General features: G+C 46.1%; 1 protein-coding gene across 2 annotated transcripts in view; it reads left to right on the top strand.

The window, feature by feature from the left end:
* LOC138447868 (complement C3-like) overlaps nt 1–19,771 on the top strand; it is a 1,306,650-nt gene that overhangs the window by 318,264 nt on the left and 968,615 nt on the right. For both annotated transcript variants that reach the window (XM_069604330.1, XM_069604329.1), the window contains exons 13-14: nt 16,702–16,905; nt 16,999–17,157. In XM_069604330.1, the coding sequence (XP_069460431.1) occupies nt 16,702–16,905; nt 16,999–17,157 (363 nt within the window). The remainder of the gene's footprint in view (nt 1–16,701; nt 16,906–16,998; nt 17,158–19,771) is intronic.

Genomic DNA, 19,771 nt, shown 5'->3' with positions numbered 1-19,771 from the left:
ACTCGTGGCACTGTGTGTGTCTGGGACATGCACAATATGGACTGTACGCCTATGATGGCCTAGTACACAAAGATCAATGTCCACACATCTCATTGGTTGATCGTGCACTGTTTATGGCATATGTGATATCATGTTGAACACCCTATCGACCCGCCACCCAAGTGAGCCCAACGCACCCCCTCCACCCTCCTACCTCCCCCCCGAACACCAGTGTCCAAAGATGCTCATTGTCAGTGGGCTGTCGCTATTGCAAGCCCCCTCTGCGGGTATCAGGGGCACCCCTGCCTGTGGAGCGCAGGTTCCTCCCAGATCTACGTTGGGGGCTGCCCTGGACGGAACTTGCAACGGATGATGTCTCTGCCTGCTCACGTCCATGCATGTCCCTAAGGGTTTGCGAGAGCTCAGTGAGCACACGGCGCACTGCGGCAAGTTCGGCACATACGTCCTTGGACGTCGCATGCAGTTCCCCCCTCAGGCTCTCGGTGCTTCTCTCCATTTGGACTCCCAGGCTCTCGGTGCTACTCTCCATTTGTGCCCTTAGTGTCTCTGTACCTCTCTCCATTTCTGCCCTAAGTGTCTCAGTTGATGTTTCTATGTCTGCCTTAGTGCCCCCACATTCATCGGCATGGTCCTTGAGGAGCGTGGCCAGTTGCTGCTGTTGCACGATTAACTGGTCGAGGGACTGTTGCCTCTGCTGGGCCATGGCCATTTGCGGGGGTGTCACAGAGGGGCTGTTGACCTCATGTTGCCTTGCCACAGGGCTTGTGGGGGATGGCCAGTCGTCGTCTTGTGGGTGCCCCTGCGTGGTATCCTCATGTTGTACGGGATGGGACAGACAGGGGGATTGGGACAGGTCATGGATGGATCTGTCTTCGACATCCCCGTCTTCTGTGTCGGAGCATGCTGCCATCAATGGGGTGTCACCTATGGTGCTGCTGCCACCAGAGGCAGTGCCTTCTGTGGCATCCGTTGGGGGGACCTGTGGTGGTGGTGGTGTGGGCATGCTGGCTGCTGGGGTGCCTGTTGATGTTCCCTCCTCTGTGCTGCCACCTGATTTGTGCTGCTGCCATGTCTTGATGCGTGCAGCTGAGGTGGAGGGTCTTTGGCCGTTGGTCTTGGCCCTCTTTGCAGGTGTGCTGGTAGGGGTGTCCTGAAGCTCGTCGTTTGGATCGGACCCTGTGGTGGAGTAAAGGAGGGCGAGGGTTATTGATGGGTCTGTGGGAATTGGAATGGCATTGTATCACATGCATTGGGGTGGTACCTGAGGGTGATTTGGGTCGGGGCCTTCGAGGTGCTTTCATTTGTGTGTGGAGTGAGGGTGCAGTTGTTTGGCAGCCTGCAGTTAGGGTGTGCCTGCTGCACGTGTAGTGCGTGTTTTAGGGGTTTTTAATTATTTATGTATTTATTGTGGGTTTTAACGTGCGCTATCAGGCCGATGTGTGTGGACGTTCTCCTGGACATGTGTTTCTGTTGCACTATGTGGACACATGGTACTTCACATGGTTGGACTTTGTGGATTTGGCATTGTTTTATCTGGCCCACCTACCTGAATCTTCGGATGTCTGCACTCCTTTCTCCATCCCTCCGACTCCCTCTATGCTCTCCATTCCGATGGTGGAGGCACAGATTTCTTCCCAGGGGGTCAACTTGATGGGTGATTCAGGACCTCCCCCGGTGGCTGTGGCAATGTTGCGGTTGGCAGAGAGTATGCTGCGGACGCGTATCCACAGGTCGACCCATCGCTTTCGGCATTGCTGTGGGGTGCGGGGTGCGCTCCCCACCGCACTTACCCGCTGTGCCACCAGAGCCCATATGGCCTTCTTGTTTGCAAGTGCCGTCCTGGTCATTTGCGTGCAGAAGACGACGGCAGCATTCTCCTGGAGGGTCTCTGTTAGCACGGTGGGTTCCTCACGGGAGAAGTGGACCTGCCGCTTGCGGTCGCACGCTTTCTTCGCTACTTTTCCCATTTTTCTTGGTTTCGCTAGGGTGGATGACGGGTTGGGGTGTGTCTCAGGGTAGTGTTTTTAGTGGTTGTGTGGTTTTAGTGGTTTTATAGGTGTACGGCGGGATGTTTCCCGTTCCGGGCCCATGTTTTAACTTCCGTTTCCGTATATTTCCGGTCACCGTACTTTCCGGTAGGCGCACACTGCGGTGTCCGCTGTGATGGGTGCCGGTATTGCACCTAGGGCGCCGTACGGCGGCGGTGTGGGCCATTTTGGGGTCTTTTCCGCCATCGCGGACTTTGCACTTCCGCCATGCCGTGGTGCTCGTGCCCGATGGGTCGGAATGGGCCGCACTTTGCTCCTTCGTACAATGGCGGAAACGCTATTTACGCTGTGGCGGTCCGGTCAGTCACTTTCCGCCAGGGTCGTAATGAGGGCCTTTGACTGAGGGCGAAGTGGCAAGTATTGCGGCAGCAGCCGCTGTACTTAAACACTGACAGTATGTACTTCCCTGTGTCTATGTGTGATTTAAATGCGCACCGAGCACGGTTTGGAACGTTACATATTATAGTGTGTGACATACCATATAATATCAATTAGAGCAAAGGCTTGCTTTTAATTAACATGCAAAGATTCACAGACAAAACTGCACAATTTAGATCATATATAATTTATAGAAAGGAGAAATGCTGTGTTGGGTGGTGGTTGTAGGGGGAGGGGCAGTAATCGGCGGGCTGCGATGGGGTAGTCCTTCTTTTATGTTATTGGCCATCGTTTTGGAAATCTGGTCTTTCTAACATATTGGTTGTCAAAGATCTCTTAATGCTCTGGCTAGGTACTTGAAATTCGAGACTGATCTGAAAGTAAATGTCGTAAAAACAAAAATCTTGATTATGAAAGCAAAAAAACATGCAACGGAAGTCGTTAAGTTGGCATTTGGAGCAGAAAAGAGTGGAGGTGCTGGAGCAGTTTAAATATCTTGGAGTAGTGTTCGCTAAGGCGAATAAGCAAAACGCTATTAAACTCCTACAACCACTATCTAAGGCTGCTGCTGTCCAAATGCGCAGACGCGTTGGACGTTTTTCAAATGCCTTCATTAAGATTCTACCAGTCGAAAATAGTGCCTAAAATAACTTGGTGCTGAAAATGTGATGGTCGGTGTGGACTGAGCTAAGCTTGAGGTCCTGTTATGGCGTGGGACTTTACTCTTGCCTCAGGGGGTGCCAATTAGTGTTATTAGGCAAGAATTAGGTTTAATATCAATCCAAGCTCGTATTGATTGGCAGAAACTCCAATGTTACAGGCAGAATGTTTTTTAAATAAATTATTTCGGCAGGTTGGCATGAAAGCACACATCATTAAAATCGCAATACATAGAATGTGTGCACTCCAGCAGATAGTGTGTTTGTAAACTCTAAAGAACAGGCACTTATAGGGTCTCCTCACAAGTGGGCGGTGTCCCGGCAGTAAATCCGCTGCGATAGCACCCAACACAAATAGCAGTGCTGCAACTCAGGCTGCCGCTTCGAGCGCAGGAATACGAGTTGAGGTGGGATGGTAAGTCCCCATTCATATTGGGTCCAGTGGAAATGAGCAGGAAGTAGCAAGATTACCTCCAACTGAAAGCTGGAGGTAAATCTCCAACTTTTCGGCCAACTCATAGTTGGGCGAAGCGGTAATGCAGCAGTAATATTATTACTGCCACATTTTTACCGCTCCGCCCAATTTGTGATGAGGGCATAGTGTGGTGAAGTAGTGAATAATGAACTGCAACAGTAAACTGACTGACATGGGGGGTCATTCTGAGTTGGGCGGTAAGGGATACCGGGCACCGGTGAGGAGACCGGTGCCGCTAAACCCTTACCGCCCAATTCCGAGGTCCCTTAGCAGGAACCGCAAAGAACTTGTGGTCTGACCAGGGCGCTAATTACGGGCCTGCTATTCGCAGGTCCATAATTAGCGCCTTCTCCATTCCCATTGAGCCATATGGGGGCTCAAATGGGAATGGGTAGTTGAATGGTGACTTACCGGGTCCGCACAAGTCGTAATGTCCCGGTAAGTCCCGATTCAAACAGACCGGTGCCGGACCCGATTTTGGAGGCAGCCATGGCGCAAATAGCACCATGGCTACCTCCAAACTTGGAATGAGGCCTCATGGACTGTAATGTTGAGGAGTTGATTAGTGTTCCGGGAAAAACAAAAAAGAAGATTTATGGAAAAATAAAAATAAAAAATAGATAGATAGAATATTATGGGATTCATAATAGAGAACGTATCAGGTATTATCGCCTATTTTAGCACTGTGGATTGGAGGTGAAAACTTTTAATGATTTTCCTCATTATTTATTAAGACACTACTCGCATCATTTTAGAGTTGGTTGTATGAGGTTGACATTTTATCTGCTTTTAACAAAGGAGATCTCCGGTGCAAGAAATAAAATACTGCGGTCTGAAAGATTATGCCGCTTGTGTCGCTGATAGGCAGAAACCTTAAAACATTTGATAATTGAGTATGAAATATGGATGCCGCACTGTGCATATTGGTTGGGAAAGTTTATTCACCATGAGTCAAGTTTATTGTCAGATCAATTTTGGCGCCGGTTCTTAATGCTCAGCAAACTTCTTTATCGATTGCAATTTTAGCTTTTGTAAATAAGATTTTAAATTGCTAACTGGTTGTAAAACTAGAGAAGGCCTCATTACAAGTCCGGCGGTAGCCGTGTCGGGAAACCCGGCAGGCTGCCGCCGGACTTGCAAGATATTCCAGCGCCTGGCTTGCCGGCTTTACCGGGGTATTACAGCCCCGGCGGTCCAGGAAGTCAGAAGCCAGAAAAGGTAGGACTCAAATGGGAATGGGGAGCATGGCGGCACCGGAACCGTGTGCAACAGTGCCGGTGCTTCTGTGTAAGTCTGCGAGCGGGTGCCGTCCCGCCAGCCAGGTAAGGCCTAGCGGGCAGCCACTTGCAGACTCAGAGTGTGCCGGTCCGGTAACAACGGTGCCGGTAGATTTACCAGCACAGTTGTTACCAGACCGGCACACTCGTAATGAGGCCCAGAATATCTATTTTCCCCTCTATAAAGGAAAAATAAACAAATGCCAACAGCCCCATTGAGGGAAAACCAATTTGAAGCACATGTGAATACAAGCTATTTTTTTTTTATTATTTATTCTTGGTTTAACTGTTCTTTGCAGTTTCTACAAGATTTGTGTCATCTTTGGGTATCTGTCCTTATTTCTTTTCTTTAAAACCTCGTCGGTTGTGGTCCTTATTTTTATAGTTTGTTCTTATTCCCATGAGTTCTCGATTAATGTATTAAGATGTAGGCTGGCGAAGAATTTTACCACTGCAATGACCCCTTTTGTCATTTTACCACATTTCAAGTGGTCCCACCAGTGTTGCTCTTCTAAAATCATTGCATTTTTGAACTAGTGGCCCATGTGGGTTTCTCTGTTTTGTGTTGTTCCTTTGCATGTTAAAAGTAAATGTCTTAGGGTTTCTACGTTTTCCTCGATCTTACAGAAACAACATTTGTTGTTAGTTGATCTTCCTCGGATTGCAAGTATCTCGTTGGTTGTCAAGAGATTTAAACGGATTCTTAGGAAAGTTGTTCGTGTTCCTTTATCCGGAATTATTTTCAAGTAATCGATTGTCTCGTTGACTTTTTGTGAATTCGGTGGAAGATGTTGAGTGAGTTTGTTTTTCGCTACGTCCTCTAGGGTTTGGATCCAATCCCAGATTTTTAGTCTCGATTTTGTTTTGATTGGATTTTCTTCTAGTTCACTCTCCGAGCTTCCTATTTCTGTAAGTAGGTTGTTGTTTTTCTTTGACTATGCTGTCAGCATCTTATTTCGTTTATTTTCCATTTCCTCTCTGATTAGTTCGAAAGTTTTGAAGTTAGAGATTTTGATTTTCCGGTATAGCATCAAGCCATGTAGGGTGACTGTGGCTTTCAGGGAGACCAGTGTAAGTTCTCTTCTTATTGACGCGATTGGTGTTGATTGCGTGAAGTTTAATGTTCTTTTCCAAATAAAACCTTCCAATCTTGACCAGATGCTGTCTGGTATCTCGGGCATTGCTTCTGTGCCATATAGAATGGCCGGAATTGCCTTCGACTTGTAAAAGTTGACTGTCGCTTGTATCGAGAACCTGCCGTATTTTCTGTCCACCTTCTTTATTTGTGCCGTCACCAGTTTTGTTTTCGCCCAAAGTGTTTCCTGCATTTGAGTTTCTTGTCTGCTGCAGTTGATAGTCAATCCTAAGTATGTAAAAGAAGTGACTTCTTCCACCTTTTGTCCCGCAATTGACCTTCTTGAACTTTCCTTTGGTTTGTGATGTTTTTCCAAGATTAGGATTTTTGTTTTTTGGATATTAATTTCCAGATTGTTTTCCTTTACGTATTTCTGTAGCCCATCTAGTCGACATTGGAGACCTATTACCGTGTGGTCGAGTAATATTATATCGTATATATATGTCAAACGCTTCGCCTAAATCCACAAACGCCAGGAATATTCTCAGTCCCCCATCCAGGATTTTAGCCTTCATGGCACTCAGTGCGAAGATGTTTGCCAGTGTCCCCGAGTTTTTAACGAAACCTGACTGGAAAGGGTCTCGACCTTCCGAGGATGTTGCCCAAAGTCGGAAGCTATCCAGCAAGAAGCAAGTGTGGTCGAGTAATATTATATCATCTGCATACAATAGGCAACTGATTTTGTCGTTTCCTAGTTGTGGAGGGAAAATTCTTAAATTGGTCTTATGGTGCCCAATGTCGCCCGTATAGGCGTTGTACAGTGCAGGTGCTAATGGGCACCCCTGCTTGACTCCTCTTGCAGTTTTGATTTCTTTTGATAGCTTGCCTGTGCTACTGAGCCGCACTCGCATGGTGGTCTCTGAGTAAAGACTTTTGATTGGGGCTAGAATTGTGTTTGGACAGTTCTATGTTGTCAGTTTGTACCAGAGTCTGTCTCTGTTTACTCTGTCAAACGCTTGGCCTAAATCCACAAAAGCCAGGAATATTCTCAGTCCCCTATCCAGGATTTTAGCCTTCATGGCACTCAGTGCGAAGATGTTTGCCACTGTCCCCGAGTTTTTAACGAAACCTGACTGGAAAGGGTCTCGACCTTCCGAGGAAGTTTCCCAAAGTTGGAAGCTATCCAGCAAGAAGGATCCGAATAGCTTACCCAGCACATCTAAGAGTGCTATTGGGCGGTAGTTCTCAGGATCCGTTTTTCTTGTAGATGGGGACTACATTGGCTGATCTCCAGGAAGGTGGTAGGCTTATCAATCTGATACATGTGTCGAAGATGTCCATGATTAATGGGACCCAGGTCTCTCTGTTCCTTTTCAGATCTTGGTTAGTGATCCCATCCGGACCCTGAGCACGTGAAGACTTTATTTTTTTTATTTTGTCTTCGATGGAGTCTCTGTCCAGTTGCCATGTTGTAGTAGTCTGTGGCACTTTGTACTGGATGTCTGTTTCTGGTTTGCAGAAAAGTTTTGAAAAGTGTTCAATCCATTTTTGTTCTCCTACATTGTTCAACAATGTATCTTGTGTGAGTTTGTTTGTCGAATTGATTAGAGACCAGAAGTCTTTTGTTCTTTTCCCACTGAGACATCTTAACATTGCTTCCGAGTCCTCTTGGTACAGCATATGTCTGTGATATTTCAGCCAAGATTTGTAGATTATTTTTGCCGTATTTGCTGCTGTTATATTATTTTTGGTCGGTCCTTTCTTGGCTATTCTAATTGCAAGTCTCATGGCCTTTCTTTTCTCCATCAACTGCTCATTCCTGAAATGTAGACAAGTTGTAGTTTGCGTAGTGTTCTTCTTACTTGCTCGCAGGTATGGATTTAGTAATGGTCTGTAGTACAGTTTTCCCAGGGCCAATTTTGATGTTAGCGCCCCTTTAGCTCTATGATAGTTGGCGGTAACATTTGCTATTGCTGTGTTAGTTTTAAGCTCTTGCCCTGTTGTGTCGGTTCTACTTGGTGATCCATGAAGTGGGGTACGGGAGTTGGAAGTATCTCCCAACCAGTTTGTAGTATGTTATGATCGCTTTTCGAGGTTCTTTTGACCTCTAGGTTTGTGGTTAGTGCTAATATTGATCTTGAGACATAGATGTGATCTATGTTGGCTCTCAAACCGTCTTGTTCCCAGGTCGAGAACTCCCGATTTTCTTTTGAGCTTGTAGTTTGAAGGTTGTGCAGGTCTCAAGATAATAGAAACCGGTCTAGCTTGATTCTTCTCTGTGCTGCTGCGTTGATCTTATTGTCATTTCTGGCCAGTCATTTTGTAGCGCCAGAACTGGTCGCGTTCATGTCTCCACATATCACTGTTTGACCGATGAGCTTTTTGACTGAAGCTTCATCAATAGTGCGTTCCAGTTCTCTTAGGAAGCTTTTGTCGGGTTGTGCTATTGGGTTCCAGTATGTCGTGATTAACAGTAGGACTGTTTTGTACCTTTCCGTCTCTGCTGTATATGGTTGGTTTCCCGAGATCGTCATGCCTAAGAAGAAGGTATCTTTCCATTCTATGGATTCCAGCTTGTATCCGCGGCCTGATTTAATTCCAATCAGCAGTTCTGCTGCTGGTCTTCCCTTAGGGCCTTTGGTGGCTGGCGATGTTATTATTTCATAACCATCCAGAGTTGGTGGATCAAGCAACCAGGTCTCTTGAAGACATAGCAGATCGTAGTTTCCTAAGTTTACTTCTCCTGACTCCATGAGGTGGGAAAACCCTTGTGTTTCAGGATCCCAAAGCGATTACATTTAATCTTTGCTCTGTTATTGTTTGCTCATTTTGAATTCGTCTTGATTCAGTGAGCTTTTTTCGTTGCTGGGATCTTCTAGTACGTTAGGTGGCCATTCGTAACTATTTTGTTCCCTTTTCCTTCCGTTCAGCTCATTCTGCTGGATTATATTGTCTGGGGTTTGCACTAACAGTTCCGTGCTGAATGTGATATTCCAATTTTGGAGTGGCCCTTGTGGCAGACGCTCTTCTTCATTATGTGAGTGTTCATACCCTCTGCTGTTGCGATTTTTGTGATCTTCTTGCCGTCGTTGATTTTCTGTGAATTTTTTCTTGTACTCTGTTTTTCTTAATGGAGTAGTCTGTTTCCAGGTTTTTTTGTTTTCTTCTTCCCTCTCACTTTCTCTTCAGGGTCCATATGTTGGCTTGGTTTTGTTCTCGTGGTCCCAGCTGTCAGGACATTTCTGCGTTCTTTGTGCCTTGTGATCTGTGTTTCTTCTATTATATTCAGGTTCCTTTGAGGCATCCATATGGGCCCTCCCTTGCTCTTGTTGGCGAGCTGTGCCTTTGTAACTTCGTCTTCCTTCTTTGTCCTGTGATCTTGCTTCCCTGATTCTCATGGAGGATATTGGGCTCAGATCGTAGCCCATGGCTCGTAGTTGTTCTGTGGCTCCTGAGATCCTATGTCTCACCCAGTGAGATGATATATGTAGGTATACTCTGTCCGTGTGATTGTTCTCCATGAATTCGATGATATCTATATGGTCTGTTCTAATTTCTTTCAGGTTTTCAATGTGCGTTAAGAGCTTTAACGTGGTTTTCCTGTTCAAGATCACATTTCCTCCTTCCTCCAGTAATTTTTCTAGTTTAAATGATCTAGTGTTTGTTGACCTCTTTTTCCTCGTCATTTGTGATCTTTTAATTTCTCTCGAAGTACATAGTGTATCTTCTCTCTTTGTATCTGGCTTCTTTTTCATAGTAATTGACTCACGATTAGATGTCCTCTTCTTGTCGTGTCTTTGTTTATAGTGGACACTTTCATGATGCGAGTCTTTGTTTGATTTTGATCTTCTGTTGTATCCTGATCTGCTCCTATTGTTGCTATGGCATTGCTTTGACGTTCTTCTGTTGTATTCTGATCTGCTCCTATTGTTGTTACGGCGTTGCTTTGACGCCTCACGGTCCCCTACAATATTTCCCGACACTCTTGCCCTTCTGGAATTGTTGTAGTTAGCTTCCCAATGGCTGGTGTAAATGTTTTTGGCCCAGGGTTTGTATTCCCTTTTGTGTCTGTTTCTTTCCATGCTACTTCTGGGCTCTTCTTGATGTCTAGACTGAGTTTGATTATCTCGCCTTTCAAGGTTCTTTGTTTTATTTCGTTTCTGCTCCAAAGTTTGAAAAATTGGGGATTCAAGTATCCTCTTTGGAGACTTTCTTTTCTTCATTAGATTTTTAGAGATAGCTTCTGGTGTCGCCGGCTGATTTTCTCTGTCTATGTTGTCCGCGGGCACCTTTTCCGCGTCTTCTATCGGGTATTGGCTGACGTCCAGTACATCTGTAATTGAGGCGTCCTTTTCCTCCTCGGCGCTATCTTCTGACTCAGATATCTCGCATGTTTCCCCTCGTACTGCGGAATCTTTCCTTTTGTTTTTTAGTTTTTGCGAAGTCTTGTTTCCGTTTGTTGTGTGGTTTCCATATTTTCTTCTTGTCTTACAGTCCATTTTAATGTTTGTTGTTTTTTTTCCCTTGCTGTACCTTGGGGCTCTCCCTTGTACTTCGTTGGCTAGACCCCTTGGCCAGTTTGAGTGTTGGTGTGGCATTCTAGGTGATTTTAATTAGACTTTTTTGAGTTACTGCTTCTTTTTGTATTTTTAAAAGATTCTGCGATTTAAATATTGCGTATTTCACTTTTGTGTCCTTTTTGTTTTCTTTTGTCAGGTCCACAGTGGGAGTCTTTATAGTTGTTGCCTGTCGCTCTTCCTCTCCCTTATTTTTGGTCTGAGTCTCTTGTTGGTCTGTCTGTATCACCTGTGACCTGTTTTTTTTGTCGTTATCTTCCGTTTGGATTCCCCACTCTCTGGTGTTCTGTTTATACAGTTCTAGTGACATTAGGTAACCTTCTAAGTAGGTGATTTTCGTTTGCATGAAGGCCACCATGGTTGTGTGGTCCTTGAGTGTATCATTAATCGACTCATAAAGTTTACTGAAATGTGCCAATTCTATGGTTACGGTGGACATTATTGACATCAGGTCCGGTTTTTTGCTTGGTGATTCTTTGGTTGGGGATTCTTTACAACACTGAGTATTTTGTTTTTAACCAGTGTTGAGTAGAGTTCTACTATATGGGTTGATGTCGATTTGAGGTTTTCCATGATGCTGCCTCTGTTGTTGTCGATCTGTGCAGTTATGTTGTTTGCACGTGTTTTTTGTTGAGCCTCTGTCTTAGTTGGGTCACCTAGGTAATCTGGTGTTGTTTTTAAACTCTGGTTTTCTTGGTTGTTACTCTGTGCCAGTTTAATTTCTTTGCTTTGAATACTAGGTATGCAGACGATACCCAGCTCATTTTCAGGCTACCCTCAGCCTCCTCCTCTCCTTCCCTCATCTCCGACTGTCTGTCTGCTATCCAGGAATGGTGTGCCGCCAATGACCTTTGCCTCAACGCCAGTAAGACTGAGATTCTACTCATCGGCACACCCACTCCCTCCTTCCCTGCAGCTCTCTGGCCGGCCTCCCTTGGCCCCCTTCCTGCCCCTACCTGCAAGGCTAAAAACCTCGGGGTCATCTTCGACTCCACACTCTCCTTCTCTCCTCATATATCTGACGTCTCTAAGAAGTCACACTACCAGCTGCACCTCCTCAGAGGTATTCTTCCCTTCCTCTCCTTCCCCCAGAAGCTCACTGTCTCTCGAGCCCTGGTTCTCTCAAGGCTGGACTACTGTAACAGCCTCTATCTTAATCTGCCTGCCTCCACTCTCCGCCCTCTGCAACTTATCCAGAACAGAACTGCGAGACTTGTCCTTGGCCTCAAGCCCAGGGACCATATCTCTCCAGGACTGAAATCTCTTCACTGGCTCCCAGTGGCTGCGAGGATTAAGTTCAAAACCCTCTGCATTGTCCACAAGGCCTTCTGGGGCCTGGGACCTAAATACCTCCAACTCTCTCTTCCTAAATATCTTCCTTCACGAGCCCTTCGCTCATCCGTCTCCAACTCCCTCATGGTCAGCCGCTTCTCGAAGCAACGAGCTGGGGGTAGATCTCTCTCCGCAGCAGGGGCCTCCCTCTGGAACAGCCTTCCTGCCTCCCTGAAACTTGAGGAGAACCATCTCCGGTTCCGGAAGCACCTCAAAACCTTCCTCTTCGCTTCTGCCTTCTCTCTCCCTCTCCCCTGCTAATCCTGCTTAACTCCCCACTGAATTCAGCACTAAACCTGCATCTGGGCCACTCTCAGCAACCTCGGTCCAGGGCCCAGCCACTCTCCACTTGCACTGCCTCCCTGGCTCCCCCTGCACTGTGGGACTGTCACTGTATCCCTACAGCCCCTTTCCCAGCACTTGCTCTGCACTTACCTCGCACTTGCCACCAGCTGGCCCTTTTTATTTATTATTTATTATTTTTTTACGCTATTTACCTTGTACTGCACTTCCCCCCCACCTCCTCCCCCCTGCACTTCCTCCTTTTTCCCCTTACCTCTGCACTTGCGCGATCTGAATGACACCTGGCCTAGTAGGATCGTTTGTCTGTTTTCCCCTTGTTTCCCTCCCTCCCTGCCTCGTCGCGCCTTGAAACACTTGTGTATAGGCGCGTTACAAATACCATATCATATCATATCATATCATGGGTGTGCTGGCTTTCTCTTGTATTTCTTTGGAGGAAATGGCTTTTTTTTGTAGCTCCATTTTATTTGTTTCTTCACCATTGTTTGGAGTTGACAGCTCCATTTGTTTTCCAAAGTGCCATCTAATTGGAGTGGTTGTATTTTGTATCTGTCTTTTCTTGTATTGTTCATTGTCTTTTGGTTTTGTGCCCTCCTCATTCTGTGACATCAATGGTGGTTTCCAGAAAGGTATCTCTGCTCCTTCTAGGATTTCCGCGTCCGACATTTCTGTTGGCGCTGATGTGGTTTTCAGTTGTTTGAGGAAGAAGTTGTCTAGTGGGCCAAATATAAATCCAATGGGTTTCTTCCCCTTGTTCCCTCCGACAATGTTATCTATTAGCGGGACATTTTCTTTATTCGGTCCCTGAATGATGTTTGTGTTTAGCCTGTTCGATTCCGTTTCCTTGCTTAATTTGGCTTGCTGCCGTAGGGGTTTTGGTGGTTTAGAGTTGTCCTTTCTTTTTCTTTTTATTTGTCTTCCCCCTTTCAGGCCACTTTGTTTCCTTATCACCTGTTTCCCCATTGTTACTTTACTTTTTTGTTTTAGGGTTTCATTTTCTGCTACATTTAGATTTGGTGGGCTATAGTCTTGTCTTCTGTGGTGTATGAGGTACTCATTTCTCTGCATGAAGAGTCCGACTAGGTCGAGTTATCCGGGAGAATGTTTAGTTCCGACATGGTTAACATCGGATGGATTTCATGGACATTGCCCAGCTACTCAGAAGGTAAGGGTTCAGTTATTCTTTCCCCTCCAACCTCTTGGCAGTTCTTTAGAGGGTCTGAGTGTGGAGTGGGAGAGTTGTTTCCTCCTATAAACCGCTCTGTAGGGCTCTTTCTCTCGTCTTCTCGTGTCTGCTGCGAGCTCGTTCCTTTGTTCGGGGCTGTGGGCGGGACCTTCGTTGGGGGCAGTGATGCCTGCCCTTCCAGCTTCACACTGTGCGCTGAGCCCCCAGCGACTTTACCCCACAGGGGAGCCCATGTCCCCACCATCCCGTGTTGGGGAGTCTCCCCCTGGCAGGCCTTTGTCCTCTTCTCCTCCCACCCTCCCCCCACTCCCAGTCCCTGCCCCTGAGACCTGCGGGAGTGAAGTGAGGTACACCCCTGCCGGTGAGGCAGCCGGTGAGACAGCCAGAGGTGTTTCTGCGCCCGGGGGCACTAGGGACATGGCATCGGGGAGGGAAGACAAAGTAGGGGGGGCTGATGCCGATCCCGGTCCTGACTTCAAGTCGTTTGTGTTGTAAGATCTTGCCTTAGACGACCGCTCCTCAGCCTGCTCTGTGAGTCGGCCTCTGACTGTAGCACTAGGTCAGAATGGAAAGTGGCAGCCCACGCCACCATCGCTGCTAAGACTACTCCTACTGCAGACAGCTCTGCATCAACTGCCAAGTTGGTCGACTGTGTCAAGTGGGTCAAAGGTGAAGTGCCCGCAGTCCCCACCTAACCAAGTATGCTTTTACCCCTCTCCCAGGAATGCCTTACTGCTTTAGTGCGAGGCTGCTCTATGTCCCCCGCCCCCACACATCACAAAGATTATTAGGAATCGTGGTGGAATTGGGGTGGGGATTGGGGTTAGGGTTTTGATCGTCGGCTTGGCACGACCCGGTAAAACAAACTGAGCCGTACCAAGTCTCTGGGACAGAAAGAGGCCGCGCTGCTCACCACCATTCACCCAAAAAGTCGCCCAGGATGTGAGCCTGGGCTGAGACTCTGCAGCAAAAGCAGGGCACAGAACACCTCCTCTGCCCCCCCACCCTCCGGTCTGCTCCCCCAGTCCGCAGCGCAAGCACAAGTACAAGCACAATCCAAGTCGGAGCTCAGCTACTGCTCCGCTCTCTGCTTTCTCGTTCTGAGGAAAGGACCTTCGAACGCCAGACGTCTTTGCAACCAGTTTCAAACCGCACCTCAGGAATCGATCGGGAATCAACAGACGGAGGCCACTTCCGACACTTTTCCGCTGTTGTTTGCTGAGGTGTTAGGAAATAAAAGTTGTGCCACTTTTAGTTTTCTCAACGATTTATATGGTGTATCTTTCCAACTGTGTAACAGGCACGTTGTAGCCCAAGCTATCACATTTCCCCTCTGCCGAGAGAAAATAAATAAACAGAGGCAATGATAACATATATCCAGTGCTGTACTTTAACTCAGCACCAAGAACATACTGCTATTTTAATCTCCCAAACAAATGGCAATTGAAACAAGAGTAACATTCACATCCCCAAACTTACCAAAGAGGATTTGCAAATGGAAAATATACATGTTGCACGTACCAGTGAAAACAGAGAAAAACGGGCAGAAACAAGAGAGGAGTATGAAACCACAAATGCTGCAGAAGCAAGTATAACGTCCGAAATGGTGACTGGTCTACATATGCCTTTAGACAAACCTACTGAACACCCACCTAACCAAGATGACATGTCCCAATCAGGGAACATAACCAGTCCTATCATACAGGTAGCCCAGTCCAAAGGAGGAGCAGACACCATTTAAAAGGAGCTAGCAGAAACAACAGTTGTTACTTTCATGTAGAACTGCCAGCCAGAAGTTGGATTCCAAGAAAGAGCCGGGATGGCCCCAAGTCAGGAGACTTGTCAGCAAACCAGCAGGCCAGAGGTGAGCTAGTCAGAAGGGGGCACCAGATGCTGGGAAGCTTTCACCAGAGAGGGTTCCCTGTAGAGTGTGAAGTGAAGAACTGCAGACAGGAAGCCCAGGTGCGAGGTAAGATTGGAAATGTGTGGGAGAGTCTAGAAGGATCGGTTTGTGTAGAGAAAGAGTTCCTAGAAGGGACATGCATGACTTAGTTGAGGGAAGCAAGGCATACCACCTAGAAAGTAAGAGAAATAATGAGTCAGGAGAAGGTTACCCGCTTGGTGAGGGAGACAGGGGTTACCATTTGGCAAGTCGTTGATAACTTAGAACAAAGAGCTGTGGAGGAGCCAGAGAAAGGGAGAGAGGTTACTTGTGAGCAGAGGGGAAATGGTACCAGCTTGGAGGGCAAGTCAAGAGGTACCATCTGGGAAGAGAGTGTGAAGACAGAACAGAAAGGACACCTTAAACACCTATGGGACAAAAAGGAGAATTCTGACAAGTGTAAAAAGGAACAACAGGAAAGGGGAAGAACCTCAAGGAACAGAGAGAGACCAGAACATGGACCCCGTTGTTCTAACGAAGAGCGAGACAACAATGCTACCCCAGGAGACAGGAAGGAGACATTAAGAGAAGGAAAGAAGCACAGCCTGGAAAGAGGAGGATGATTGGAAGCAGGGCCTTGCTATGTGATCAAACCCCGCCAGTGCCAATCAGACCTTCCGGTGAGCAAAATCATGAGAGAAGACAGAGCACGAGCCATAGCAGGCAACGGTCTTGCAGAAATCCCAAACACCTCTCTGCTAGTGCCATGGAGCCAAGGACGAAGAATATTTGCAGACAAGAAGATAGCCTGAGAGGAAAGCCTCGCTCCTTACTAGTACAGCAGGAGGAGATAAGACACCTCCTCGAGAGTTTTGATGTAAGACACTTTTGTTGGAACTCTGGGAACACTTGTGAACTTTTGACTTTTTGTTGCCACAGATTTTGATTTGCTTTGAATCATGAATCTTGATATTTTAACATTTGTACCCAGGATTACCTTTGGCACAATAGGGGCAATCTCTGCCTTTTTTAAACCCTTTCTGAGGTCCCACTTCCACTGACCCTCACTTTAGACATGGAGACTTTACATTTGTGCATCCTTATCACCCTGCCATCCGTAGAGACCCTTTTGGACAAATCATCATGCCATTGTATGTTTCCTTGCACAAATAAAAGACTTGAAATATATCTTTGTGTCCATGTCTTCATTCTGAGTTCTCAAGTGACAAGGTGTCGAGTCCACAGTCCACCTGAAGGGCCCTCAGATTACGGACCAAATGTTCCTGAATGTGCAATGTTCATGCACATGAACTGGAAACAGCACCACACACCTCTAATGCATCTGATTATTGGGAAGGTCATATAAGCACTCTTAATGTTTCAAAGCCTCATTCTCTATCTCATTGTCAAAAAACAAACACTTTTTGCTTTCAATATTTGCACCAACACAGAATATGTTAAGCAAAACAATTAGAATGTAAAATTGTGTGTTTTGTTTCCCAAAAACAGATATTAAACAAAGGACAGATTGTGAAAATTGGGAGACAGCAGAGGCTAAGCGGCCAATCAGTGATCTCAATGTCTCTGCAAATAACTGCAGAGCTCATTCCTTCTTTCCGTCTGGTGGTCTATTACTGTGTTCAAAATGGTGCTCAAAAGGAGATTGTGGCAGATGCGGTGTGGGTAGACATGGAGGACACGTGTATGGGAACGGTGAGTTCTTCTTTTGGGATGACGCGCGTTCTTTCATCAATACTTGACAACTTGTCAGATGCTGATCAGTTTTTCTGTTTTGGTTCTACATAGCTAAACATTGCAACAGTGGCAAATGTACAACAAGCCTATCAGCCAGGAAAATCAGTAAAGATGAAGTTAACAGGTGATCCTGGAGCCCAGGTCGGCATAGTGGCAGTGGACAAAGCTGTTTATGTGTTAAACAGGCGAAATAAACTATCACAAACCAAGGTAAGGAACGTCTCCAGAGACGAATGCTTGTTGAGTGGGACTGGCATCAGCAAAAACATCCCACAAGTCAGTATCGCAATGGACTTTGTGAGTCCATCATATGTGGGATGCCGGTTGTACATGAAAATTACAAGAAACAAAGAGGTTCACAGACTCCTCTGAAATATTCTGCCCTTCATGTCGAGCCAACATCTCTAAGTGGATGGTGTGGACACATCTAGTCCCACACCAAGAAACCTTCTTCTAAGCATGTTACTATGCTTGGCAGCAATACTGGTGTTTTATTAATATAGTCTTACAGACCTGTGATGGGGTCATTAATGCGGGATAATGGACCGCTTCCATACCAAGGTTTATAATGATATTAGCATTATGTGCTAACAGAAACAGAGGTGTTAGGAGATGTGGTGGTAGAGTAAAACATTACATTGATAATCGGTAAAGTACACAAAACATGTTAGGAAAATTAATATGGTTTCGTTTTGTAAAATTTTAAAGAACTAGGCTGTATTTTTAAGGTAAGCATTTTATTCGTAAACCTGGTTGTACTGCAACTGTTTTAATAGGACCTTGCTTTACACGCAATGTGAATGTGTTTTCTTTACAAAAGTGAAAAAATGGGTCCATGTTTTAACTTTTACTTTGTTGTGTTACATTAGGTTGGAGATTCTTGATGAAAGAAATCTTGCCGGGAAATTGCACTGCTGTCCCTTGAATGCAGAGACATTCTTTCTATTGATTCCCAGGCTGCTTCTGAAGTCAGATTGTCTGGAATGCAGTCACCGCCAGTTGCTACTGACTGCATTCCGAACATTCTGATTGGCTGAGAGATCATATCAATTACCACTTCCATATGCAAATGAAACATATAATACTCCTTAGTGACAATTGTACTTCTAGTTGATAGTTCCACTTGCCTACATACTCTTGGGAGTTCTGTACACAGGGATGGGACCAAGATATTTCTGTGCAGCAAACAAAGATTTCCCCTTGTGTGATTAACCCTGTGAAGCCGTTTGCAGCCATGTTCCTCCATAAGCCACCCTCGGCCTTCCCTTTCCAGTCGTGTTTCATCCACCTTTGCTATATATCTACGTTTTAGCAGAGAAGGTGGGAGGGATTATGGAGGAAAGGGGACTATGGGCAACAAAAATGGTAGTCATTACAGTGAGTAAATTCTACTTAAGACCTGTCATCATTTCCGTTATACTCTACAGAGTGGTTGGATGTCGCCTGATTTAATTTAAGCGCTCCTTAGCCAATCTGACATAGTTTCAACAATACTTGTGAAGAACAGAAAGTGAAGGCCAAGTAGCAACCCTGGCAATAATTCCTAGTGGACGCTCTGCTTTGCCCCCCACTGAGGAGGCATTAGGCCAGTGGGAGGAGAGAAAATTTGCAATAACCACTTTTGTTGTCTACTTGTCCCACAAAGGACCTGCATAAAGGATGAAGCGCCTATCCAATGCAGGAGAACCTATGGTCCTGACCAAGTGAAATTTGTGAGCGTACATCAGGACACTGGTGCATCCTGGCTATTTCCGAAGAAGGGTTTGAGAAGAATTTAGGAAACAAAATCTTGTTGTTTAGAGGAAAATCTATAGGGGATAAAGGAAAGATGGTCATGAAAAACTAGTTTGTTAATGGCAGTGTAAGGATCTGAACCCGACAAGGCCTGACAAAGCCACTAGCTCCTACAGGCAGCGGTGACTACTGTGTTTTACATGAGACAAGACTAATGCTGCTATGGCCATTGGCTGGACCTGTTATGGGCCTAGACCCAAAGAACCACATTAAGGTCCAAAGAAGGATCCCTGGCCTGATCGGGGGAATGAGACATGAGAAGCACTTAAAATGTCTCCTGACCACTGCATTTCGAAAGGGAGAAACAAAATTCCTATGTGTTCTTATTGGCACCCAAGCTTAAAAAGAAAGTTCTACATGACTCAACAACCATTTCCCTGAGTCGGCTAAATGATAGATGAAGGAAAATATATGGGGTCTCATTACAAGTATGGCTGAGTGGGAAAGAATTGGCGGTAAAGGAATTACCGCCAATATTCTCCCTCTGCCATACTACATCGTGCTGAAGGTAAATCATCCAACTCACAGCCGAAAAATCAGCGGAATTACTGCGATGGAATTGAAGCCACTGTAATGCCGCCAAATAAGCCCCATGGATTCCTATGGACTCATGAAAAATGGGGATTTGCACCGTCACCGACGGACCAAGTGGCGGTAATGGTAATTCAGTTGAGCGCTATTCTGGCAGATTTACACCCTAATACCGCCCAACTCGTAAAAAGATAATGGTCCTGATTGCAGTCAAGTGGGTTAACCACATGTTGAAGACACCACCGCTTGCTCTGACATTGGGTACTGGCAGAGCACTTCCTGGCACCCATAATGATGCCAATGTTACCTGACGAGAACCCCAGATGTGCTAAGGCTCACAGGGAAAGAAGAGGGATGGAGGGTTCTGCACTTATTCTGAGACAGAATATCCAGAATCTGGAACAGATGAATCCGAGGTGCTGATGCCAGAATGATCAAGTCTGAAAACCAGAACCGGGCTGGCCACAAAGTGGCCACCAATATCATTTTGCAAGACATA

This window comes from Ambystoma mexicanum, chromosome 3q (genome assembly GCF_040938575.1).
Source record: "Ambystoma mexicanum isolate Mex_15411 chromosome 3q, UKY_AmexF1_1, whole genome shotgun sequence".
Taxonomy (NCBI): domain Eukaryota; kingdom Metazoa; phylum Chordata; class Amphibia; order Caudata; family Ambystomatidae; genus Ambystoma; species Ambystoma mexicanum.
Note: the sequence above shows the minus strand (reverse complement) of the source record. Positions and strands in the feature narration are given on the sequence as shown.